The sequence below is a fragment of the Schistocerca nitens genome, chromosome 6 (genome assembly GCF_023898315.1).
Source record: "Schistocerca nitens isolate TAMUIC-IGC-003100 chromosome 6, iqSchNite1.1, whole genome shotgun sequence".
NCBI lineage: Eukaryota > Metazoa > Arthropoda > Insecta > Orthoptera > Acrididae > Schistocerca > Schistocerca nitens.
Window position 1 is genome coordinate 227,398,620 of NC_064619.1, and position 27,148 is coordinate 227,425,767.

A 27,148-nucleotide genomic window follows, 5' to 3' on the forward strand; every position below is an offset into this window, starting at 1 on the left:
GATGCTCTTGTTGGTACTGTATTAGCTGGACTGTATTGTTACATGTTCATTTGCAAAGAATCTTGTATTCTTGTGGCAAGCTACAAGTTACGAAGAGCTTCTGTTTACTACACTCATGCTTATAAATTAAGGATAACTGCAGAATGTGGTGCCACACAACGTGGCACTGCATAAAAATGGCGGTAATAGCATAGGCACATAGGGAACACACACGACACAGATCTGCAAGTCCACGGTATTGGTGATAAGTTGAGAAAACCGTCCCGAAACACATGTGTTACAAAACGCCACTGTTTCCTGAGCATGTACTCCGACATCAATATGGGATATGATCACGATGCACACGTACAAAGGCTGCACAACGGGTTGGCATACTCTGGATCAGGTGGTCGACTAGCTGCTGGGGTATAACCTCCCATTCTTGCACCAGTGCCTGTCGGAGTTCCTGAAGTGTCATAGGGGTTTGAAGACGGGCAGCGATACGTCGACCGAGAACATCCCAGACGAGCTCGATGGGGTTGAGGTCTGGAGAACGGGCAGGCCACTCCATTCACCTGATATCTTCTGTTTCAAGGTACTCCTCCACGATGGCAGCTTGGTGGGGCCGAGCGTTATCATCCATCAGGAGAAAGGTGGGACCCATTGCACCCCTGAAAAGGCCACATACTGGTGCAAAATGACGTCCCGATACACCTGACCTGTTACAGTTCCTCGGTCAAAGACATGCAGGGGTGTACGTGCACCAATCATAATTGCATCCCACACCAACAAACCACGACCTCCATACAGGTCCCTTTCAAGGTCATTAATGGGTTGGTATCTGGTTCCTGGTTCACGCCAGATGAAAACCTGGCGAGTATCACTGTTCAGACTATACCTAGACTCGCCCGTGATGATAAACTGGGACCACTGTTCCAATGACCATGTACTGTGTTCTTGACACTAGGCTTTACGGGCTTTCCTGTGACCAGGAGTCAGTGGAATGCAACTTGCAGGTCTCCGGGCGAATAAACCGTGTCTGTTCAGTCGTCTGTAGACTGTGTGTCTGGAGACAACTGTTCCAGTGGCTGCGGTAAGGTCCCGAGCAAGGCTACCAGCAGTACTCCGTGGCCGTCTGCGGTGACTGATGGTGAAATATCGGTCTTCTTGTGGTGTTGTACTCTGTGGACGTCGCGTACTGTAGTTCCTGGACACGTTTCCTGTCTGCTGGAATCGTTATCATAACCTTGAGATCACGCTTTGTGGCACACGGAGGGCCCGTGCTACGACCTGCTGTCTTTGACCAGCCTCCAGTCGCCCTAGTATTCTACTCCTCATAACGTCGTCAGTGTGTGTTCTTTGAGCCATTTTCAACACACAGTCACCATTAGCACGTCTAAAAACGTCTGCACACTTACTCGCTACACCGTACTCTGCCACGCACCAACACACCTCTGCGTATGTGGACTGCTGCCAGCACCACCGTGCGACGACCGCAGGTCAAATGCGCTCATACCCCGAGGTGATTTAAACCCACAAACCGCCCACCATAGCGTTGTTTCACCATGTATCAGCATTATCCTTAATTTATGAGCATGTGTGTGTATTCACTTAATGGCTCATCATTTCTGATCCTGTCCAGCTCTTCTACGCTGACAGCTGCTGCACCAGTCTGTAGCCACCTCTCCTTGCCATTGTTTGCGAAGCAGTACAGAACAGATGTCAAAGTATTTTCACGTTACGTTATTCAGTTGTGTATTACTAAACGGCAGTCGTAGGAAAACGTATGGTGTGAGGTGCCCAAGTCACACCAACAGTAAAGGACATCAACAGGCCTTAAAGGGTTGTCCAGTTGCGCAATTGTGATGTAAGTTTTCTTTCATACGTAAGGTGCGAGTGTTTTTGTTTCTTTGTATAGTCCAGACGAAGTTTACTGTGCTCATCAGAAAGGGAGATGGTGGAACACGGTGGCGAAACTTAACGTTCTCCTTTCGAATACTACTAACGTCGACACCGAGCATAGTGTAGTAATCCAATGGTACTGAAATATACGTCCATTAATGGGATTCGAACCACCTACTCCTTGATCGAACACCAAAGCGTGGTAGCGACCTTGGCTTTGCGTGCGCAAGCATACTATTCAAATAACGCAACAAAATTTTATTTAAATACTTCACTGAAAGGGTGCAACAAAATTTTATTTAAATGATTCACTGAAACGGTGCAGTTGTCCAGATCACAAATGACGCCTACATAATTACCAATTACAATATCCTCTCGGCAGTAATTCTACGCAGAATAAGGTCGTAGTAAAAGTTTCAGTACGTTAAATTTACCATTAAATTATAACTTGCTCGAAATACAGCGTCATTCATAGAATCGGTCTCGATTAAGTGACTACGAGGTGACGCTTCCCACGTTTCTCATGTAACTTTTATAGATGTCGACTCGCTCGAGCTCCGAACAAAGAACTTGAGACAACTGTCACGAAAGACTATTCGATCAGAACGAATTACTTTCTCATTCACGAATAAAATGCAAATGAGAGTCTAACAAGCTGGTCGAAGTCCACTTCCAAAGCTCTTTCGGATGTCACAGAAGATGGTACACAGGGTGCATCGTATTAATTGCGAAAACAAACACAGGTGAAAGTATATTATGAAATTAGTATCAAAACGTTCCAGTAAACAAGGGTCCACAAGTGACCCGTCTGCGAGATACCTGCGAACGTGTGGTTATTTCACTACGAAATACTATCCTAATTAGTGCAAATGTATTTTAAATGTGAAGTACCGAGGTGGCGCGGTGGTTAGCACACTCGACTCACATTCGGGAGGGAGGACGACACTCTAAAACCACGTCCGGCCATCCTGATGTAGGTTTCCGTGATTTCCCTAAATCGCTTCAGGCAAATGCCGGAATGGTTCCTTTGAAAGGGCACGGCCGATTTCCTTGCCCATCCTTCCCTAAACCGATGGGATCGAGAACCTCGCTGTTTGGTCCGCTCCCCGCAAACCAACCTAAATGTAAACTTTTCGATTAAGTCCCATCACGAAGTGAAATTGTGATATGCGGGAAATCATCACCTCTCTTATAAGGGGTTACAATGTATGCTAGCTTATCAATATTGAACAACTACCGTCCCCGAAAGGCAAGTTGGGCTTATTTCTGTTCAACGTGGCACAACCGTCTTGCATTTCTAACAGAGCAAGCATGCATGCATGCATGAATAATTTGTTCAAATTGGGGGCATCATAGCGTATTGGCTCAAATGGCTCTGAGCACTATGAGACTTAGCATCTGAGGTCATCAGTCCCCTAGACTTACAACTACTTAAATCTAACTAAACTAGGGACATCACACACATCCATGCCCGAGGTAGGATTCGAACCTGCGACCGTAGCAGCGCCTAGAACCGCCCGGTAACAGCGGCCGGCTCATAGCGCATTGCTTCTCTGGTTTGGTGGGAATCTCTTGCGTTATTTAGCACACGACAAGCAGCTGGTGTTCATGCGTGTTTCGTTGCGTGCTGTGATGTGCCTATGCTTAACCTTCGGGCGCTCGCGTGGGCGATATTTACACGCCTACTGGACATCCGACTATTTACGCGCTTGATTCTCAGGTAATCCCTGGTTATGTATCGGCTCACCTTAGGCGCGTGACTTTGACACTGGTTGATTTGACTCTCTAGCCCGATGTAATAAAGTATAGGCATTCTAAAACGAAAACCAATTCGTGGCGTTGTATATGCCGCCGCGCGAGTGCTGACGTTGCTTCAAATTGCGCGAGCGCCTGAATGTTAACGAGATTTGTGCGCAGTATGTCTGCTGGTGCCACAGAAATTATGCTGAAATTTACAGATGGCTAACGACCTGCCCCGACTTCGCACGGGTAGCACGAAGTACCAGGTGGTAATAAAGTGTAGCCACTCACGCAGGTAAATTGTGGGCTGTAATAATCAAATGTCAGCAAAGCTTGGTAGATATTACCATGCATTAATGCGGAACCAACCTATGCTGGAAAACAAATTAGTTTCAGTTTTAGCCCCTATGTGAAAATATGGCGCTGTACACCATGGCGGCGACGCTGTCATTTGACAGGCCACAACGTGAGTGAACAGTATCGCTGTCGAGAAGAGAGACCGTGCGCTGTTAGTGAAACTGTTATGTGAACGGCAGCAATTTCAGTGCTGCATTCAAAGAATATCGTTAACTGAAAGATCTGGAGAGAGGCCCGGTGTCATTCAATGGTTTACATCTACATGGTTACTCTGCAATTCACACTTAAGTGCCTGGCAGAGGGTTCATCGAACCATTTTCATGATACTTCTCTACCATTCCACTCTCGAATGGCGCGTGGAAAAAAGGAACACCTAAATCTTTCCGTTCGAGCTCTGATTTCTCTTATTTTATTATGATGATCATTTCTCCCTACGTAGGTGGGTGTCAACAAAATATTTTCGCATTCGGAAGGGGAAGTTGGTGACTGAAATTTCGTAAATAGATCTTGCCGCAAAGAAAACCGCCTTTGTTTCAGTGACTGCCACCCCAACTCGCGTATCATGTCAGTGATACTCTCACCCCTATTGCACGACTACACGAAACGAGCTGCCCTTCTTTGCACTTTTTCGATGTCCTCCGTCAATCCTACCTAGTAAGGATCTCATACCGCGCAGCAATATTCCAGCAGAGGACGGACAAGTGTAATGTAGGCTGTCTCTTTAGTGGGTTTTTCACATCTTTTAAGTGTTCTGCCAACAAAGCGCAGTATTTGTTGCGCCTTCCCCACAATATTATCTATGTGGTCTTTCCAATTTAAGTTGCTCGTAATTGTAATTCCTAGGTATTTAGTCGAATTGACAGCCCTTAGGTTTGTGCGATTTATCGTACACCCAAAATTTATCGGATTTCTTTTAGTACCCATGTGAATGACCTCGCAATTTTATTTGTTTAGTGCCAATTGCCACTTTTCGCACCATACAGAAATTCTCTCTAGATCATTTTGTAATTGGAATCGATCGTCTGATGATTTTACTAGACGGTAAATCTAAAGATGATGACAAAATTCGAAAACAAGGATGAGCTTGGTGTGGACCTGGATGAGGAAGGCATCCTACCTCGGTGGAAGTTATGACAAGATGAACTGACCACGCAGCATGTGCCGCGCGTAGTGCTAATGCTCATGCAGCGTCACGAGAGTTTTCCATCCCACGGTCAACAGTACGGAAAGTTTTGTGGTCTGTTATGCGTTGGTACCCCTACAAGAGCCAGTCGGTGCAGCAACTGAAACCGCATGGTCGACAGCAAAGTTCTGGATTTGCTCTCCAGTTTGTGGCACAGATGGAAGTTGATAACATGTGGCCGGGAATATTCTACGGAATGACGACGCACATTTTATACTAGAGGGTGCAGTGAATACAGTGAACTGCTGAATTTGGGGTGCTGCTGAACAGCGTATTGTGCAAGAAGAACCACTGTATTCGCTGTATGTGACTGTGTAGTATGGATTCAGAAGCACCTTTAATCTCGGACTGTTCTTCTTTGAAGAGAATACACAAAGAACGCCCTGTCAAGTGTAGGCCTACAGAGACCACCTTGCACAGCACGGTGCTTTGAAAGAGCACAATTGTGTGGAAACCACTGCTTTCTTGCAACATGGTTAATAATAAAAATCAATACTACGCCTTACTCATTTGTTTGACATTTTCCGCCCGTGTCCCGTTCCTAATCCATTACATATGGAAACATTTATGTACGCCTTTCTTGCATTCACAGTGCCAGATGTGCACCTGGTGGCCAAAATTGGAACTAATATTTTTCCCGCGTAAATCAGTGCCACATTAAGGCATTAGCGCATTTACCAATTCGCTCCCATATGATAATTACAGCCCACACTCGACCTCCTTGAGTAGTTTCACTTTAATTGTAACAACCAGGTATCTACTGGCCTGACGACTCTTCTGCCGTAGCGACAATAAATTATACATGCAGACCTTACTCGTGAATCAGCCTCTATTAGTGAAAACCGTACCAAAATCCCTAAAGTAGTTCAGACAGGAAAAGGCCGAGGGAAACTTTAATTTAATAATGTATATAGATTGCAGACAAAGAAGTCATATGGAACGCCACTTCCGAAAAATTTTTTCAACATAACTCTGACGCGATGTCCTGGTCGCCGAGTATGGGCTTGATTTGGAGTGAAATAAATAAATAAGATAAAAAGTTGCCGGTTATATTGCTATAAAGAATAGGTCTCGAATTAGGTAAGTAGAGAATCAGCTACCTACAAATTTATGAAAAGTGCATGTAATAATTGAATGATTATTCATGCTTTGGCGACCTGCACAACTGAGGGGCCTGACGACATCTGAACAGCTGAAAAAGATGACACAGTTGGAGCTCCTCAACAGACTACTACCAGACACTGAACTGAAATAAACGGAGGATACAAAAAATATACATATGGAAAACATTACCTCCACTGTAATGGATTCTGGTGTATGTGACATCCGCGAATCTGTCGAGTCCGACGATATCACTCGACAATCTTTTCTGACTGATGTTGTATAACCAATCTTTCATAAAATATCATGCAGCTGACATAATGAACACCAAGAAAGCCAAACAAATATTATTGTCAGCCTTACAACTACAGCAACTCCACTACGGACAAAAGTTGTCTTGTATGGATAGGCAAGTTCTCGATTTTCCATAGAAAACACATAAAATCTTGACGTGACATTCTTCTGAAATTTGTGCACAAAACATCGCCGTGACTATGTGTCTCTCGCACATAGTACCTGTGTTATTTAGATGCTTTGCCCGTAATCGCTTTCGTGTTTTACTTTTCTGTCTTGTTTCATCACAACAACAACAACAACAACAACAACAACAACAACAATAATAATAATCATCATCACAATAGAGCCGCCTCCGTAGCCGAACGGCGAGCGTCGCTGCCTTCTGTGCGAAAGGACCCGGGTTCGATTCCCTGCACCTTCTCAGGAGTATTCTGAGGTTGGCAGGTCTGAAATGGAATCCACGCAGCCTCGCAAGGGCAAGTGAGTAGCTGTTTGAATAAAGAAGCCGGGGTACCTTCAGGATTCATCTACTGACGACAAGGCAGGGCGGACTGGCGAAATTCCGAACACGTGGCCCACAATCACAGATCACTCCTCGTACTGCCTTGTGTATAGGCGTAAGGCGTAATCGGCGAGTGCTGTGGTGTTTGCCACAATATAGGCAGCACAAACTGCCAAGCAAAGAAGCGGACGCATAACAGACTGCTTGAACAATGAGGCAACGTGAGGATACGAGAGTGCAAGTTCAAGTGCAAGTCTAAGGCATTTCATTGCCACTGATTTTTGCGCATGTGCTTTTGTTCCCATACATCCTTGGTTTTCACGAGGAAAGGGGCGTCATGTGTACATAATTCAACCACAGTAATCCAAACGGACGTACAGCCTCGGCTGTGTGTTGCTTGAAGAGCCGTAATAACGGCATTCTGTCTATACTAGCTCAAAGTAGCTTTTACATTTACGACACAACGGTGAAGGGGCATAATGGTGAAACGCAAATAGCGTCTTAGTCCGATTTGTAGTAACAAAGCAGATGTCGCAAGCAGATTTAGTTCCTACAGAAAGAACAGTTCTACGAACTCTCGGTCATTTATTTTCCGAGTGAGCAGCTTAAGGTTTCGAAAACAGACAGGCTGTGACACTACGCGAATTATTCAGCGAGCCAAGTTCATTCAACCTGTCGCCTTGCGTCACGTCCACCTCACACATTCAAGAAGCGAGTGTAATTTTACCCGTTATTATCGACCAGTGGCATGGAAGAAGAAAACGTGCCACGCCGCCTACGCTATTAGCCGACTTTGCGATATGACACTTGTCTACTATTGCAACTATCGTGTCACAGTTCCATTATAATTAATGACGGTGGTATATCATTTGGTGCTCGCCATGCAATTTCTTCCTGTATTTTTAGGTATTCAGATAAATGGTTCAAATGGCTCTGCGCACTATGGGACTTAACTGTTGTGGTCATCAGTCCCCTAGAACATAGAACTACTTAAACGTAACTAACCTAAGGACATCACACACATCCATGCCCGAGGCAGGACTCGAGCCTGCGACCGCAGCGGTCGCGCGGTTCCGGACTGTAGCGCCTGGAACCGCTCGACCACTCCGGCCGGCTAGGTATTAAGAGCGTGCCAACAAAATTGTTCTCAAATTGTTGAATTTGGAACAAATTCAATGCCGAATCAACATTAATATACTACCAAAAAGACAGTACATCCTTTTAGATGTTTCCAATTCACTCACGATTTATTGTTACAACAGTGCATATGGAGTACATGAAATGATTGCATTTACAGATCAACAGCACAAACGGTTCTGAGGTACCGGGTACCGACCCATGCTGAAAAACACATATTAGACGGGGATTCGAACCACGCTCCTCTAGAACAGTACAGTGTCGTAACCAATGTTTTAACCTCCACAGCTGACTCTGGCATCCAGTCCATCGTACAGCTAGTGAATACTGTCCTGGGCTATGTTATGCTGCGCTTGCTCGACCTGTTGGCGTAGTTCTGTAATAGTTGTTGGCTGACGAAATGTTCAAATGTGTGTGAAATCTTATGGGACTTAACTGCTATGGTCTTCAGTCCCTAAGCTTACACACTACTTAACCTAAATTATCCTAAGGACAAGCACACACACCCATGCCCGAGGGAGGACTCGAACCTCCGCCGGGAACAGCCGCACAGTCCATGACTGCAGCGCTTAGACAGCTCGGCTAATCCCTCGCGGCTGTTGGCTGACGAGTCGCACGAGTCACTTCTCGTCTCATCGTATCCTAGACGTGCTCGATTGGAGATAAGTCTGCAGATTGTGCTGGGCAGGGAAGTTGGCGTACGTCTTGCATAGCACGTTGAGTTCCACCGGTAGTGTATGGGTGAGTACTATTCTGCTGGAACAGCATATCACCTTCCTGTTGCAAGAACTGCAAAAGAAATGGTCTAACAACATTCTGCACGAATCAACCGCTGGTTAGTCCCCCCTCTAGAAACACCAAAGGTGAACGAAAGTTGAGATTATCGCACCCCAGACCATAAGGCCTAGGTGGGCTGGTGTGTCTTGGACGAACGCACTCTACTAGGCAGCGCTTACAGGTTTTACGTCGTACGTGCAAACGTGCTTTCATCGCTGAAGACCACGGCGCGCCACTCCATGTTCCAGGCGATCCTCTGACGGCACGAGTCCAGCCTGCACGTCGATGCTGTGGCGAGAGTGGAAGACGGGCTAGAGTTGTGCGTACCCTTAGTCCCACTGCTAACAAGCGGTTCGCAACAGTTCGTACTGACAAGTATGGGCTCGCAAGCCCTCCTTATCTGTGCTGTGGTAGCTGCACGATCTGCGACTGCTGCCCTTACAATGCGACGACCATGGCGGCGTGTGTGCTGCATGGACGTCCAGAACGTTGTCTGCGGGCGTGGGAATGTTCACGTTACCACTGACACCGCACCGTTGCACAACTGACGCAGTGTGTTCGACTTGTGTGGCATTTCTCCGAAAGGACTATCCCGCTACTGGGAAGGCCACAATCTGACGCCGTTCAGTCTCGCTCAGTTGGCTGTAGGTGTCCAAAGAATGATCGCTTTTGGCAATTTTTTATTCTGGAATGGCAAGGTCTGAGAAATAGTTTAACGTTATTGTGTATTTGCTTGCAAAGGGACTTGAGCTCTCTGTGGGGCCTTGAGTCCTTTGAGGGTGTTGGTTAGGTAGTGGTACGAGTGGTTGACAGTAGCACAAACGGTTGAATGAAAAGTAATGCCTCCACCTTCTTTTTCGAAAAATATGTAAAAATCAGCCAACCGGTTGCATAGGTTTTCTATATACCTTGACCAGGTTTCGTCACCTCTAAGGGTGACTTCATCAGAAGGTAAGGTAATTACCTAGAATGAATAAGTCAGATTAAATTCTTATCTGATAAAAGTTACATTAATGTAAACGAGTGTAAAACAAATAGTACTTACATGAATAACATATCGTCAAAGGTGTACAGTGATTTAAGAGTTGAGTTGCTCAGATCATAAATTAAATTATAAAACATAATGTTCTTCAAAAGGTCAAACATTAAAACGTAAGTAACACCGGTGTGGTGCGAGGAGACTGACTGTGTGGCAACTAGTCACGCTGCTACGTAAACGTAATGTAGAGCGCGCCACAAGCGGGCCACTAGTAACGTGAGCATCTTTGACGATATGTTCTTCATGTAAGTACTATTTGTTTTACACTCGTTTACGTTAATGTAATTTTTATCAAATAAGAATTTAATCTGACTTATTCATTTTAGGTAATTACCTTACCTTCTAATCAAGTCACCCTTAGAGGTGACGAAACCTGGTCAAGGTATATAGAAAACCTATGCAACCGGTTGGCTGATTTTTACATATTTTCAAATTTGTGTATACGGTCGCTGCAAACGTCAGCCATGTTCAGAATTGTACGGCCTCCACCTTCGTTAATTGGGTTTGGATGGAAATATTTTAATAAATCAAATGCAGAAATAATCCTTAGAATGTGATCTTTAATTACCAATATTCACTTGTCCACATAATCACCAGGCAACTGGATACATTTCTGCCAACGATGAACAAGTTTTCTGAAGCCGTCACGGAAGAAGTCTACACTGTTTCCCCAACCACAGTCTCAGAGTTCTCTCAATGTCTTCATCAGAAACATAATGATGTCCCCGCAGATCGTCTTGCATTACCGGGAACAGATGAAAGTCAGACGGTGCTAAATATGGACTTTATGGAGGATGCCGTAACGGCGGTGAGATTCAGTCTCTGATGTTCGGCTGTGGTGGCACGTGAAGTGTGTGGTCTGGCATTGTCATGCTGCAGAAAAACATTTCCCTTTTCCTTTCGGACCTTGTTAGCCATCGTTTCAGAGTTCGCAGCGTTGTGATGTAACGCTCTGAATTTATTGTTGTTCCACGATCAAGGAAATCAACATGGATAACACCATCTGCGTCCCAGAACACTATGGCCATGATTTTTCCAGCTGAGGGCTGCGTCTTGAATTTCTTTTTGTGGGGCGAGTTTTTGTGTCTTATATTCCATAGACTGACGTTTCGGTCTCCGGGTCGCAATGGTGCACCCACGTTTCGTCTCCTGTCACAATTGAATATAGAAAGACGTCACCTTCATTCTCGTAACGCGAGAGCAGTTCATGGCGAATTTCAAGTTTGTGCACTTTCATTTCATGAGTCAGCATCCGAGGTACGCACCGTGCACAGATCTTCCGATAGCCAAGTAAAGCAATAATGTGTCCCACACGTTCTTGTGAAATGTCGATTGTGCTTGCAAATTCTCTGTGAGTGATACGACGATCGTCCTGAATCGATCTGTCAACATTTTGCTTGTGAAACTCGGTGGTTGCAGTCACAGGACGTCCAACTCTGTCACGCATGTTCCTGCCTCCACATCTTTAAACTTACTCGCCCAACGACGCACAGTACTCACATCAACACAATCAGCATAAACTCCTTTCATTCTCTGATGAATCTCCTTTGGGGTGACACCTTCTGCTGTCAAGAATTCAATGACTGCACGTTGCTTAAATCGCACTGACCGACCGTCTGCGCAGCGTTGATACTTTACATTGTAACAACACAACCGTTCAGTGCTAAGGCTTCCCGCCCACTGAAGCTGTAGAGAAGAGTCTACGGAACAAGCCAGTACCTGGCGCATACGAATGCAGCCAACTGTTGAAGAGTTACGAAGGTGGAGGTATTACTTTTCAGTAAACCCTCGTATTACATGTAAGATACCGAATACCTGAACACTGCATCATCTCTGATGGTCATTGGGGGGGGGGGGGGGGGCGGAAATACAATAATGGCTCGAGGAACCTTGCATTTGTGCCAATGTCGTAGTAGGGCTTGGCCCACATTCGCAAGTTGGCGGACACCTATACTCGTCTAATTTGTGAAAAAGACGAGTTTCCTGGTCTTTTATCTTCTCGGCGACGTATGTTTCTCCAGTCAGCTCGTGTATTTCTCTCATCCTGGCCCACCTTGGGACGCCTAGGCTCCACTTCAAATACCTGTTTTGTAGTGGTTGCAAACTGCGTATATTAGAGCCACATGTTGTTCCCAAAGTCGTCGAGCCGCACAGCAGGGAGGATTGTAACGCTGCCGTATAAAGTTTTAATTTCGTTAATGAGTTTAGATTCCTGCTAGTGCAAAACGGTGTGAATGCCCCGATCATCAATTTTATATTTTGTATGTGTGGGGTAAAAGTCATCCCTTCATCCAGTATCACTGCCAGGTATTTCGTCGTCGTAGTCCAGGGCACTGGTTGTCCATTCATGGGGGGGGGGGGGGGTTGGGTTGTTTGGGGGAAGAGACCGAACTGCGAGGTCATCGGTCTCATCGGATTAGGTAAGGACGGGGAAGGAAGTCGACCGTGCCGTTTCAAAGGAACCATCCCGGCATTTGCCTGGAGCGATTTAGGGAAATCACGGAAAACCTAAATCAGGATGGCCGGAACGCGGGAGTGAACCGTCGTCCTCCCGAATGTGAGTCCAGTGTGCTCACCACTGCGCCACCTCGCTGGGTTCCTTTGATGGCAAGTCGTGTCCTCTATTCCGGCCGTTTCTTCGTAAACATTATGGCTGCAGTTTTCGTTGGGTTTAGGGTGATTTTACTGCTCTTTGCCCACTGTTGACAGGTTGTTCGATGTTCCTTTCAGAGGGTAGGAAGGCCGTGTCATCGGTGTACGGACTGGCGGAGACGTGTTGAATGGTGGGAATGTCGTTAATATACAAATTAAACAGGCGTGGCGATATCACCGCTCCCTGTGGGGTGCCAGCTGAGACAGTTTTCAGTGATAACTTCTTTCCATATATTTGTACAAACAGACGCCCGTCCTGCAAAAAAACTATCAATCGTCTTGATGTAACAGTCGGGGAGATGGGCTTGATCGACTAGTTTGACTATAAGCACTCCAACTGTGGAGTTTCGTCTATTCAGGTTGACTTGTATGGACTCCGTTATCCGAAGCAGCTGAAGCTCCGCCGATAACTGTGGCTGGAAGCGAAACTGTTCGTGGCGGATGATATTTTCTTCCAGATACTCTTTGAGACGCTGTAGCAGCACCCTTTCCAATATTTTGTCGAGTGTGAGCAACAGACTAATAGGGCCGTAGCTGTCTGGCAACGTTGGGTTTTTTCCTCTTTTGGGAATAGCGGTCGTCTTCACCGTCTCCCAATTTGCAGGAAAGTAGCCCTTGAGTAAACGGCTGTTGATAATTCGAGTTAAGAGAACGATGGCCTTTCTCGGAAAATGCTTAAGATCGACACTGGCCACAGAGTCCTTGCCAGGCACCGAGTTGTTCGTCTTCCTGATGAGTTTTCTACCTTCAGCGGGAGCGCTAAGAACAAGTCTGTTGTGTGGAGAATTGGCGGAAGTCGGCGATTCGCTGCCGGATACGGTCCTCTTCCCTTGCGTCCTCTGCATCCTGTGGGGGCGGAGTTGTCATGTGGTGTTCATATACGTCGACATATAATCCAGCTTGGCCAAGCGAGTCGTATGAGGCCATCGGGGCCGCGTATTGCTCTCTTTGGCGGTCTCGACTGGCGTAGTGTAGTGCCCTTACAAGTCGCCACTCTTCCCTAGTCTGGAAGCCGGCCGTTGTGGCCGAGCTGTTCTAGACGCTTCAGTCCGGACCAGCGCTGCTGCTACGGTCGCAGGTTCGAATCCTGCCTCGAGCATGGGTGTGTGTGCTGTCCTTAGTTAGGTTTAAGTAGTTCTAAGTCTAGGGGACTGATGACCTTACATGTTAAGTCCCATCGTGCTCAGAGCCATTTGATTTGAACCTCGTCTGGAGGAACATTTCGTTCATCTTTGTTTCCCAGAGGTCTTGCCTCCATTCTTCAGCTCGGCAGCGTAGCTCCCGGGACAAAGGAAACGTCATCCGTCTATCTTCTGGATGTCTGCATCGTTGCCATTGTTTTCTGTGAAGGTATGTCCCACTTAACAGCTCTGGAGCTTGGAGGTGGTATTGGGAGGCCGCCACCCTCGAGAAGTCCGAGAACTGATAGATGATCAGATGACAGGTCCTGGATGGCCCTGAGCTGTAGATTTGCAGCGATATTTTTAACAATCGCTATATCGAGAACGTCAACCTCCTGGACGGCGAACTCAGGGATGCGTGTTGGCTCCCGTGGCCCATAGATGGAGACTTGATCGTTCTGTAGATCGTAGAGTAGGTTTTGTTAGGTTAGTGGTTTTTAACGTCCCGTCGACAACGAGGTCATTAGAGACGGAGCACAAGCTCGGGTTAGGGAAGTATGGGGAAGGAAATCGGCCGTGCCCTTTCAAAGGAACCATCCCGGCATTTGCCTGAAACGATTTAGGGAAATCACGGAAAACCTAAATCAGGATGGCTGGAGACGGGATTGAACCGTCGTCCTCCCGAATGCGAGTCCAGTGTGCTAACCACTGCGCCACCTCGCTCGGTCGTAGAGTAGCTGTCCCTTTCGGTTGGCCCTCCTTGAATGCCAAGCCCGATGTTTGAAGTTAAGGTCTCCTCCCAGCAAGACCTTATTGAGTCGGTCGAACACAGCAGAAGATCTCTGGCCACCAACTGTTTCTTGAGGCTAAGATACGGCGCCACCAGAGTTATGTTTCCTATTGCCGTGAAGATTGTAACCGCCGTGGGTTCCAGTGATTCCAGGGGCGGTAGATCCTCCTGATGATGTCGTACGGTGTTTTTGACGATCACTGCAGTTCCACCACCTCGTTGTCCGACCCGGTCGCCTTCTGGCTGTGAGCATTCCCTATTAAACGGTAGACACAGATGGCGCTCTGGTAGTTATGCCACTACGCTGTCTGTTGGTGGGTGACGTTGAAACCATTATCAGTACGTCTATTATTCAGCAGGTGGCATATGTCGTCATCGGATCAAATCGATGTTGTCTTTCCCAGCGTACTAATTTCTTTTGCGGCGGCAGTGTAAGCTACAGAATGTAATGACCAAGATTCAAAACATATACATGTTTATCTAAACACACATTCGCAACTCACACGAGGGCGGGTAGATACTTTGCCACTGTTCTGCATGTCTCTAATATAAGTTCAGTATCACTTCTTGTGTTCCCACGTTTCTCCGGAATTTGAATTGATTTCCCCGAGGTCGGCCTCGATTCTTCTGTAAATAATTCCGATCAGTATTTTGCGATGATATTCATTAAGATCCGCAACAAACCTATGTAACCATGTGACATGTCAGACAGTAATTGAAGTACGTAAAGCTCTTTTGTGGTTAAATTGCATAACCAGCATGGCTGAAAAAACGTGGAAATCAAATAACACGCATCACACGAATTAGCTTAAACGGATGGCTCCGTGATTATGAGGTAGTTGTTTCGAAATGTAGTTGAACATGAGATGAAATGTTTTAATGTTGTGGCTAATGAACATAGGCCATCATTCCTTGATTCACTAAAAGCTTTTCTCCTTACCGCGGTCTGTTTCTCATGAGCCATGGCGCAGAATTCGCTATCTCGACAGCGCTATCTCAAACACAACGCTAGGAAACTGACAATTATGTCTGACGTAGAATTTATGGCCGAACGCGTCTAATTTCTACCCAAGTCATGGAATGCAGTATTACGACTGCCTGGTTCTCAACAAGCACAAAATCAGTTGAGAGCACAGTTAGATGTCCCGCCGTGACGTTGTGTACTATTAGGTGGAAACACCTAAAAGAGAAACACGCGTCGTATTAAACAGCACGCTTTATCTGACAACCGACTAAGCGTTTTCTACAGGAACGTTCAGCCGTACGCTACTACTGAACAAGTTACGATCGCAGCTAGCTGCTGAAGAGTTTAATACATTTTATTAACGCTGTCTGCACTATCTCAGGAGTTTTTATCTACCGGAGGAAAAAGGCAGCGTACTACGTGTGTTTTAAGTCAGTCAGATTTTCTTATATTTGTTTCATTAAAATACATTGGTTGTTCAAAACCGAGCGTTTTTTGTGTGTAAGGCGGAACTGGAAATATACAGTCACCAAAAGACACTTTTTAGTCACAATATTACGGCCACCTGCTCGTGTTCAAAGTAACCGCCTAAGATCAACGTAAGGTTCATTTGGGAAGTATACGTGCCGCCAAAGAATTCTAAAATTTCACAGCTTTCTTGAATATACTTACCTTTTATGCCTCTGAGGTCGTCGTCGTATTTAGAGGTGCAAGACCACGGCTTTTCTTAAGGGTATTTTTGAGCATATTCTGATGTTTCGTTTGCAATGAATAACAGATAAAGTTAGCGTAATGTTTATTTTTCGCTCCCAGAAAAAAAGAAAAATGGTTCAAATGGCTCTGAGCACTATGGGACTTAACATCTGTGGTCATCAGTCCTCTAGAACTTAGAACTAATTAAACCTAACTAACCTAAGGACATCACACACATCCATGCCCGAGGCAGGATTCGAACCTGCGACCGTAGCCAGAAAAAAAGAAAAACAATCGATGACAAGGGATAATGATTTAAGATGGCTGGAATCAATGTTGCCATCATAAAATTGATTCAGACGAATACACTAATGCGTATTTCTGGATTTCCGGAAGGCTTTTGACACTGTACCACACAAGCGGCTGGTAGTGAAATTGCGTGCTTATGGAATATCGTCTCAGTTACGTGAATGGATTTGTGATTACCTGTCAGAGAGGTCACAGTTCATAGTAATGGACGGATAGTCACCGAGTAAAACAGAAGTGATCTCTGGCGTTCCCCAAGGTAGTGTTATAGGCCCTTTGCTGTTCCTTATCTATATAAACGATTTGGGAGACAATTTGAGCAGCCGTCTTCGGTTGTTTGCAGATGACGCTGTCGTTTATGGACTAATAAAGTCATCAGAAAACCAAAACAAACTGCATAACGATCTAGAAAAGATATCTGAATGGTGCGAAAAGTGGCAGTTGACCCTACATAGCTAGAAGTGTGAGGTCATACACATGAGTGCTAAAAGGAACTCAAACTTCAGTTACACGATAAATCAGTCTAATCTTAAAGCCGTAAAGTCAACTAAATACCTAGGTATTACAATTACGAACAACTTAAATTGGAAGGAAAACACAGAAAATGTTGTGGGGAAGGCTAACCAAAGACTGTGTTTTATTGGCAGGACACTTAGAAAATGTAACAGATTTACTAAGGAGACTGCCTACACTACGCTTGTCCGCCCTCTTTTAGAATACTGCTGCGCGGTGTGGTATCCTTACCATATAAGACTGACGGAGTACATCGAAAAAGTTCAAAGAAAGGCAGCACGCTTTGTATTATCGCGAAGTATGGGCGAGAGTGTCACAGAAATGATTTGGGCTGGACATCATTAAAAGAAAAGCGTTTTTCGTTGCGACGGAATCTTCTCACGAAATTCCAATCACCAACTTTGTACTCCGAATGCGAAAATATTTTGTTGACACCGACCTACATAGGAAGGAACGACCACCACGATAAAATATGGGAAATCAGAGCTCGGACGGAAAGATATGGGTGTTCATTCTTTCCGCGCCAGGCACTTAACTGTGATATGCAGAGTATCCATGTAGATGTAGGTGTAGATGTAGAACACACGCAGCCGAACTTCCCCTCGACGCAGGGTGCCTCGCAGACTTCACCTTGAGCAGAAGCAGCTTCTTCTGACATATAGGCTCCAGACGTCACTGTTACAGCGTCAACCAAGCCATACATCATCTAAACGACACGTCTCGTCTCTTGGTTAACCATATGTATACATATTGTTAATACCAGGGGAGAGTACCTTTCACACCACTAACGAACTGGAACATCAGTAAGTGTAACAGGTTTAAATAATGGAGACTCAACGTCATTCGAAGATTTCGGGCGGTGTTGCGGAACAGCAACAGAGGCAAAAATAATTAAAGTGGCAAGAGACGAGTTAGTGGCTGTTGGAAAAGGCGCAGCATGAATGCAACAGGTAAGAGAAAGAGAGATGCATGTTATGCTGTGCCGAGAAAGTTAATTAGTAAAATTTGACAAGAGAGGAAGGGAAACGAAGGTACAGGAGACTACAATTATACTGAGTTGATGTTTTTTTATTCCTTTTTCTGTAAGAACTGTTAGGGAGGTGAGCATGAACGTTAACAACTGACTGAAAATAGAGATCAACACGTCAAAATGGTTCAAATAGCTCTAAGCACTATGGGACTTAACGTCTGAGGTCATCAGCCCTCTAGACTTAGAACTACTTAAACCTAACTAACCTAAGAACATCACACACATCCATGCCCGAGGCAGGATTCGAACCTGCGACCGTAGCAGCCGCGAGGTTCCGTACTGAAGCGCCTAGAACCGCTTGGCCACCGCGGCCGGCTCAACACGTCATCACTGCAGGTTATTTATTCCATGTAGCCTCACAGGCAGGCGGATCATGGATATTTTGAGCTACTGGTAACGTAGGAACGTAGTCATAACAAATGACACACTACAGTATATTCTTTTAACGTTCCTAGCGAACACAATTTCTCGATGTACGTAGGTTTCTGCAGCCGGGATCAAGTTCACTAAAATCTTTCTGGGTTACGGGTGGGTAATGACATACGCCCAGCAGAAAGCTGAAGCAGGACAGCCGAAACATCCATTTTAGTATTTAAAGATGTTTGTGTACTGATACAGCTGTACATACTGAAGACATTTAATGAAAACGTTCTCCAGGCGTGCTCCTGTTATCTTTCATTTAATCAACCTCCTGCCAGTTAACGCTGTTGTCTGTCATTCCACTGAGGAAGAACCCACGTGCATTGGTAAGGGCACACTCGAAAAATGTGGAAAGACATAAGATCATCAGCGGAAACGGGAGCAAGTTCTTGTGACCAAAGAACCGTCAGGGGTAAATGGAGAACAGGTTCTGGCAAAAGCTTTATGTGAGTACACTATTGTGTGGGGTCTGCAACACAAAATGACCAAACAGGTGCAACACCATTTAGAAAGACTGGCTCCTGGACGTGTAACCTAAGAAAAAGAGGAACTTGGGTCACGTGAGTCAAAGCAGGGCATCGAAGTGGCACATAGCAGGAGAACCCGTCACTATCGCCCTCTGCGGACTCGTAGGAAGTTCTAGTTACTTTTGGATCGCCTATCTTGTTCTCGTGACACTTGATTGGAGAAGACTGACACATACAGTACAATATACTTTGACGTTTTACAGAACTACTTTCTTTTGATATGTATACCGAAGCTACTCTGCTGGGAAACAGGAGGAATAATGCCTCATTGTGGTTTCTTACCTTGATGGCCACCTCGAGCTCCTCTTCGCGCATGGCTGGTTGGCTTCCGTGCACTCAGCTCATCGCCGCACCTGGAAAAATAAAAAGGGTGGAATCAGTCCGACCACGCAGTAACACACGTGAAAGGACTTAACAGTGAGTCCAAAAAGTATTCGTCAAGCTGCATATCTTTTAGAAAACAAAGTCTGTGTAATATGAAAAGAAATGTATACAAAATCTAAAGAGCCAGTCACGTAAGAAGTACCCGGTAAGTCATTTTTATTGAAAAGCAAGGAAAGACATACATCCAAATCGACAGCAAGGTTAACAAAATAGAAAATGTAATACAAAAGGTAGTTCATACAGTATTCGTTCACCATGTGAACATGTCGAAATTCTGTGCGCAGTAATTCAACTATAACGCTGACCCACGGCACACACTAGAGTCAACCGTGCGCGGCCGCACTCTATCGCCTATTGTCGTTCTGAACGGCGCCGATACAGTGCAATTAGCGCCATGGGCCGTCAAGGTAGGGGGACGACGCTCATCGAAAGGAAACTTATTCTGCGCTTACATAATGAGTAAAAATCTTCTTACGAGACTGCTAAGGTAGTCGTAGACCTAGATCGACGGTTCAGTCGATAATAGATCGATTTTGCGCAACAAAATCATTACGAAACCAACCACTTACCGGACGCCCTCAGACTTTGATGGATGCAGACGTGAGATTTATCATGAGGGAAATGAAGAAGAAACCTAAAATCAGCGCTCCTAAGTTGGCTGGGGAGTGAGAGTCTAGGGGAAAGAAGGTACGTGCCAACACAATCAGAAATACCTTCAAAACGTATGGCTATCACGGCCGGGTAGCGCGCAAGAAATTTTGGGTCAGTGAACAGAATCGAAAGAAACGTCTTCGTTTTGCGATGGAATATAGATTCAAAAAGGAAGACTTTTGGAATAGAGTAATATTTTCTGATGAGAGTAAATATAACGTATTCGGGTCGGATGGCAAGCGAATGGTGTGGAGTAAGAAGAATGCGGAGATGCCACGCAGTCTCGTGTCAACGGTTAAACACAGAGGTGGCTCCCTGATGGCGTGGGGCTGTATGAGTGCTGCAGGTGTTGGGAAATTACATTTCATAGGTATAATGGATCACCATATGTATATCGACATTTTAAAGGACAATCTGAATCCTAGCGCCAAAAAATTATGTCTGCAAGCAAATTAAATTTTTCAACAAGATAACGACCCAAAGCATACGGCTCTAAATACAAGGCAGTGGCTCCTGTACAACTTAACACCCCTCCTCAGAGCCCAGACATTAATCCGTTGGAAAGTAGTCGAAGATAGCATCAGGAGAAGACATTTCTAACAAGAGAGACCTAAAAGAAGCACTTGAAGACGAATGTGACAAAATTCCAGCCTCTCTGACGGGAAACTTGGTAAAGTCGATGCCCAGATGAGTACAAGCAGTAATGACTATGCACATATGAGGCGTAGCGCCTTAATATCGCGGCCATAGCAGTCAATAAGAATTAGACATGGCCACTGTTTCTATGTTTCGATACAGTGTATCGATACGTGGAACTGTTTCAGTGTTTCGGAACGGCTGTGGTTCACTGTTTCGAAACAGTGGTGTTTCATTCCGCCCCTGTCTCGGATAACCGGACCAGATTCGATCTCGAGCCAGACACAGAAACTGTATCGTTGTTTCAAAATAAGGCTGTTTCAGTCCACCTGTGCTTGGAACGGACTAATTGTATCGAAACAGTGATGTTTCATTCCGCTCTGTGTCGGACGAGATTCGGGCTCGGCACAGGTACTGAAACACAACATACCACTTCATGAAACACTTTCAAGAGTGTCGAAATCTTTTTGACAGCCAACAGCATGAAGCTTAAGATATCCGAAAATAAAGCTTCGTTTCTAGCTGACTGTCCTATTCCGAAATGGCGTAACATCTGCTTTATAAACACTAACCAAACAATAAAACAACGCATACTATTCACATTCAAAATAATATGTGAAAATCATTCAGTTAAATTACACTTTTTTTACAAACGCTTCTCTGTTCATGTACAGTAATCATATTAAGAAACTCAAGTATGACTACAACATTTTAATAAAAAAAGGCGTAGAGTGAGAGTTATTAGACATATACATAAATTTGATGTAGGTATAATTGCAGGCAATCTGTCTGACATATCACTTACAGTGTAATGGTGAACGGGAAGGGCTGGGGAGAATGGTGTATTTATAGTAACGGTTCGAAAAACCTTGAAAGACAAAATTTTTTTCTGTTATATTTTGTTATTTATTCTAATTATTTGGCGTAGTTTGTGAGTCTATAGTCAAAATCTTTGTCCTCAAATAACTAATAAAATTCATGATTAGTATTAATTGGATTTCTCTATTTTTAGTATGTAACAAACAACGCATTGGTTGGAAGGTCTGTAACTTTGATTCAAAAAAATTCTCAAATGTGTGTGAATTCCTAAGTGACCAAACTGCTGAGGTCATCGGTCCCTAGTCTTACACACTACTCAAACTAACTTACGCTAACACAGTACACAGGGAGGGCTCGAACCTCCGGCGGGTGGGGCCGCACAGTCCGTGACATGGTGCCTCAAACCAGGCGGCGTAACTTTTGTATTGAGCGAATTTTATAATTGTTAAGGGTCCTCTTATGTTGTACAACTTTTTTCGACAATAATCAGAGTTTAATTTTTCAAGAGCGACTTTCTTTAAAGTAAAACCATCCTCCGGCACTGTTAGTAAAGTTTTGAATATTTTGTCATGTGTGCACTGAATCTTACGCGACATGAAGCCAGAGTGTGTTTCTCACAAGAAAAATACAAATTTTGTATTGAGTTTTTTTTCCTTAGCTGCTTCATCTGCTGATTTCTGTTTACTTTCCAGAAAGTCAGTACACCAGACACAGAACAACATATTGAGTATAGGGTAAGTACTTTTCTTTCAGGGCATATCTCACTTTGAATTCTTACGAGGAAACAGTTCGTAGTCGGGATTATCAGTTGTTGCGCTACGCAAGCAGATTAATATAAAATGTTTCTTATTCCAGTCTTTGATCACAATGTCAATTCTTTTGACGATGGCCGGTCTCAGTCGGTAATGACCATTATCTTTTCCACACCATGTCCTAAAGTGATAACGCCATAACGGCATCGTAAAAACAAATAAATATACTCAGCACGGCATCGTCACATACACTCCTGGAAATTGAAATAAGAACACCGTGAATTCATTGTCCCAGGAAGGGGAAACTTTATTGACACATTCCTGGGGTCAGATACATCACATGATCACACTGACGGAACCACAGGCACATAGACACAGGCAACAGAGCGTGCACAATGTCGGCACTAGTACAGTGTATATCCACCTTTCGCTGCAATGCAGGCTGCTATTCTCCCATGGAGACGATCGTAGAGATGCTGGATGTAGTCCTGTGGAACGGCTTGCCATGCCATTTCCACCTGGCGCCTCAGTTGGACCAGCGTTCGTGCTGGACGTGCAGACCGCGTGAGACGACGCTTCATCCAGTCCCAAACATGCTCAATGGGGGACAGATCCGGAGATCTTGCTGGCCAGGGTAGTTGACTTACACCTTCTAGAGCACGTTGGGTGGCACGGGATACATGCGGACGTGCATTGTTCTGTTGGAACAGGAAGTTCCCTTGCCGGTCTAGGAATGGTAGAACGATGGGTTCGATGACGGTTTGGATGTACCGTGCACTATTCAGTGTCCCCTCGACGATCACCAGTGGTGTACGGCCAGTGTAGGAGATCGCTCCCCACACCATGATGCCGGGTGTTGGCCCTGTGTGCCTCGGTCGTATGCAGTCCTGATTGTGGCGCTCACCTGCACGGCGCCAAACACGCATACGACCATCATTGGCACCAAGGCAGAAGCGACTCTCATCGCTGAAGACGACACGTCTCCATTCGTCCCTCCATTCACGCCTGTCGCGACACCACTGGAGGCGGGCTGCACGATGTTGGGGCGTGAGCGGAAGACGGCCTAACGGTGTGCGGGACCGTAGCCCAGCTTCATGGAGACGGTTGCGAATGGTCCTCGCCGATACCCCAGGAGCAACAGTGTCCCTAATTTGCTGGGAAGTGGCGGTGCGGTCCCCTACGGCACTGCGTAGGATCCTACGGTCTTGGCGTGCATCCGTGCGTCGCTGCGGTCCGGTCCCAGGTCGACGGGCACGTGCACCTTCCGCCGACCACTGGCGACAACATCGATGTACTGTGGAGACCTCACGCCCCACGTGTTGAGCAATTCGGCGGTACGTCCACCCGGCCTCCCGCATGCCCACTATACGCCCTCGCTCAAAGTCCGTCAACTGCACATACGGTTCACGTCCACGCTGTCGCGGCATGCTACCAGTGTTAAAGACTGCGATGGAGCTCCGTATGCCACGGCAAACTGGCTGACACTGACGGCGGCGGTGCACAAATGCTGCGCAGCTAGCGCCATTCGACGGCCAACACCGCGGTTCCTGGTGTGTCCGCTGTGCCGTGCGTGTGATCATTGCTTGTACAGCCCTCTCGCAGTGTCCAGAGCAAGTATGGTGGGTCTGACACACCGGTGTCAATGTGTTCTTTTTTCCATTTCCAGGAGTGTAGATCTAAAATAAGGTGTAGAATAGGCCACATCGTCCACGATGGACGATGTGGCCTATTCTACACCTTATTTTAGATCTGTGCTGAGTATATTTATATGTTTTGACGATGCCAATACGGCCTCATCACTTTAGGACATGGTGTGGAAAAGATCTGAGGATGGTCATTACCGTCTGAAACCGGGCATCGTCAAAAGAATTGACATTGTGATCAAAGACTGGAATAAGAAACATTTGACAGTACTCGATCAATGTTCATATACGCGACTATGTCGCAGATAGTAAAACAGATTAACTTAGTCAACAGTGTAGGTAATCTCAAAGTGTTATTTTTGTTCTGAGTAGAGCAGTATTTTATTTTTGTGGGCAATTCAAGTCAGAAATTGCACTTCATAATGTACTTCAGTACTGAGCTGCAGTTAAATAGTTTTCACTGAGTAAATAATTAGTAACTTTTGGTATTTAATTAGATTAGATTTCGTTGTTTCAAATTAGTATTTCACCAAGTTTAAGATTTTGTTCACATGCGCAACACAGTGCCAACCGACAGTCAGTATTGTTCAGCAGTTGAATACGATATCTAAAGCACGCGTTACACAGGGAGAAAGTTTTTGAAAAAAGAATATTCAGTATTTTCATTTATAGACAAATTTTAATAGAAAGCTGACAGTAGTACAGTACGAAACACGATCCCGTGTGTAGGCAGCCTACAGGTCGGCTCTCCCAAGCTCTGCTTCTCAGGCAGGTTCTGTCGCTCACAGAACTGTTTCACAAAGGAAGATATACGGGGCCATCAGCCCGCTGGTCAGGAAATGCACGACCGGCATCTGCAGCGGAGTGGGCGGCCGGCAGCTAGCGGGCACTCGAGTGTGGGCTGCTGGGATGCAAATGGGATGCGTGGGCGACGCACGTAGAATAACCTCGCGTAGAACCTGCCCAGGCCGGCGAGCTGCGCGGTTCAACGAACCAAGCGCCGTGGACGCGCATTCCGCAAGGCCTTCAAGCGATTAGCCGATGCGTTCAACTACACTACTGGCCATTAAAGTTGCTACACCAAGAATAAATGCAGATGATAAACATGTATTCATTGGACAAATATATTATACTAGAACTGACATGTGATTACATTTTCACGCAATTTGGGTGCATAGATCCTGAGAAATCATTACCCAGAACACCCACCTCTGGCCGTAATAATGGCCTTGATACTCCCGGGCATTAAGCCAAACAGAGCTTGGATGGCGTGTACAGGTAAAGCTGCCCATGCAGCTTCAATACGATACCACTGTTCATCAAGAGTAGTGATTGGCGTATTATGACGAGACAGTTGCTCGGCCACCATTCACCAGACGTTTTCAATTGGCGAGAGATCTGGAGAATGTGCTGGCCAGAACAGCAGTCGAACACTTTCTGTATCCAGAAAGGCCCGTACAGGACCTGCAACATGCGATTGTGCATTATCCTGCTGAAATATAGGGTTTCGCAGCGATCGAATGGAGGATAGAGCCACGGGTTGTAACATATCTGAAATGTAACGTCCACTGTTCAAAGTGCCGTCAACGCGGACAAGAGGTGACAGACGTGTAATCAATGGCACCCCATACCATCACATGGCAACCCATACCATCACGCCGGGTGATACGCCAGTATGGCGATGACGAATACACGCTTCCAATGTGCGTTCACCGCGATGTCGCCAAACACGGATGTGACAATCATGATGCTGTAAACAGAACCTGGATTCATCCTAAAAAATGACGTTTTGCCATTCGTGCACCCAGGTTCGTCGTTGAGTACACCACTGCAGGAGCTCCTGTCTGTGATGTAGCGTCAAGGATAACCGCAGCCATGGTCTCCTAGCTGATAGTCCATGCTGCTGCAATCGTCGTCGAAGTGTTCGTGCAGATGGTTGTTGTCTTGCAAACTTCCCCATCTGCTGACTCAGGGATCGAGACGTGGCTGCACGATCCGTTACAGCCATGCGGATAAGATGCCTGTCATCTCGACTGCTAGTGACACGAGGCCGTTGGGATCCAGCACGGCGTTCCGTATTACCCTCCTGAAGCCACCGATTCCATATTCTGCTAACAGTCATTGGATCTCGACCAATGCGAGCAGCAATGTCGCGATGCTACAAACCACAATCGCGATAGGCTACAATCCGACCTTTATGAAAGTCGGAAACGTGATGGTACGTATTTCTCCTCCTTACACGAGGCATCACAACAACGTTTCACCAAGCAACGCTGGTCAACTGCTGTTTGTGTATGAGAAATCGGCTGGAAACTTTCCTCATGTTAGCACGTTGTTGGTGTCGCCACCGGCGGCAACCTTGTGTGAATGCTCTGACAAGCTAATCATTTGCACATCACAGCACCTTCTTCCTGTTGGTTAAATTTCGCGTGTGTAGCCCGTCATCTTCGTGGTGTAGCAACTTAAATGGCCAGTAGTGTGACAGCTATCAGCAGAAACGTCGCGACCAAGGAAAATTGGTGCCACATAGGGGAATGAACCAGAAATTCTTGGGAATAATCACCTTAACCACGAAGCTAGATGAGCGATACTCTGAGCATAGTTCCTACTTTCATTTTCACTGATCCTCTCACCCATATCTTCTACAGTATAGCCGCCCGTAGTGGCCGTGCGGTTCTAGGCGCTACAGTCTGGAACCGCGCGACCGCTACGGTCGGAGGTTCGAATCCTGCCTCGGGCATGGATGTTTGTGTCCTTAGGTTAGTTCGGTTTAAGTAGTTGTAAGTTCTAGGGGACTTTTGACCTCAGCAGTTGAGTCCCATAGTGCTCAGATCCAGCCTTGATGCCTCGGGACGTGTCCTATCAACCGATCCCTTCTTTTAGTCAGGCTGTACATAAATCTCTTTCAGTATCTCATGATTACTTATTCGATCGAACCATATGATGTTCAGTAGTTTCCTCTAGCGCCACATTACAACAGCTTATACTTTCTTGTGTCTGAACAGTTTACTGCCCACTTTCACATCTGATACAAGGCTGAGATCCACATACATCTTCAAAAAAGAGATTTTTTAACACCTAAAACTATATTCGATGTGAACGGATGGCTTACTTTTAGAAATGCTTTCTTACGAAAAACTGATCTACAGTTTTTAATTCCTCACTTCCTGAACAGCATCGTCTGATTTGATTCGATTAAATTCTATTACCTTTGTTCCTCTTTTGTTGACGTT

General features: G+C 45.6%; 1 protein-coding gene across 1 annotated transcript in view; it reads right to left on the reverse strand.

The window, feature by feature from the left end:
* Nucleotides 1-27,148, reverse strand: part of LOC126262229 (ras-related protein Rab-23) — a 442,957-nt gene that overhangs the window by 376,548 nt on the left and 39,261 nt on the right. The window contains exon 2 of the mRNA XM_049958682.1: nucleotides 19,313-19,383. Coding sequence (XP_049814639.1) covers nucleotides 19,313-19,345 — 33 coding nt within the window. The 5' untranslated portion in view covers nucleotides 19,346-19,383. The remainder of the gene's footprint in view (nucleotides 1-19,312; nucleotides 19,384-27,148) is intronic.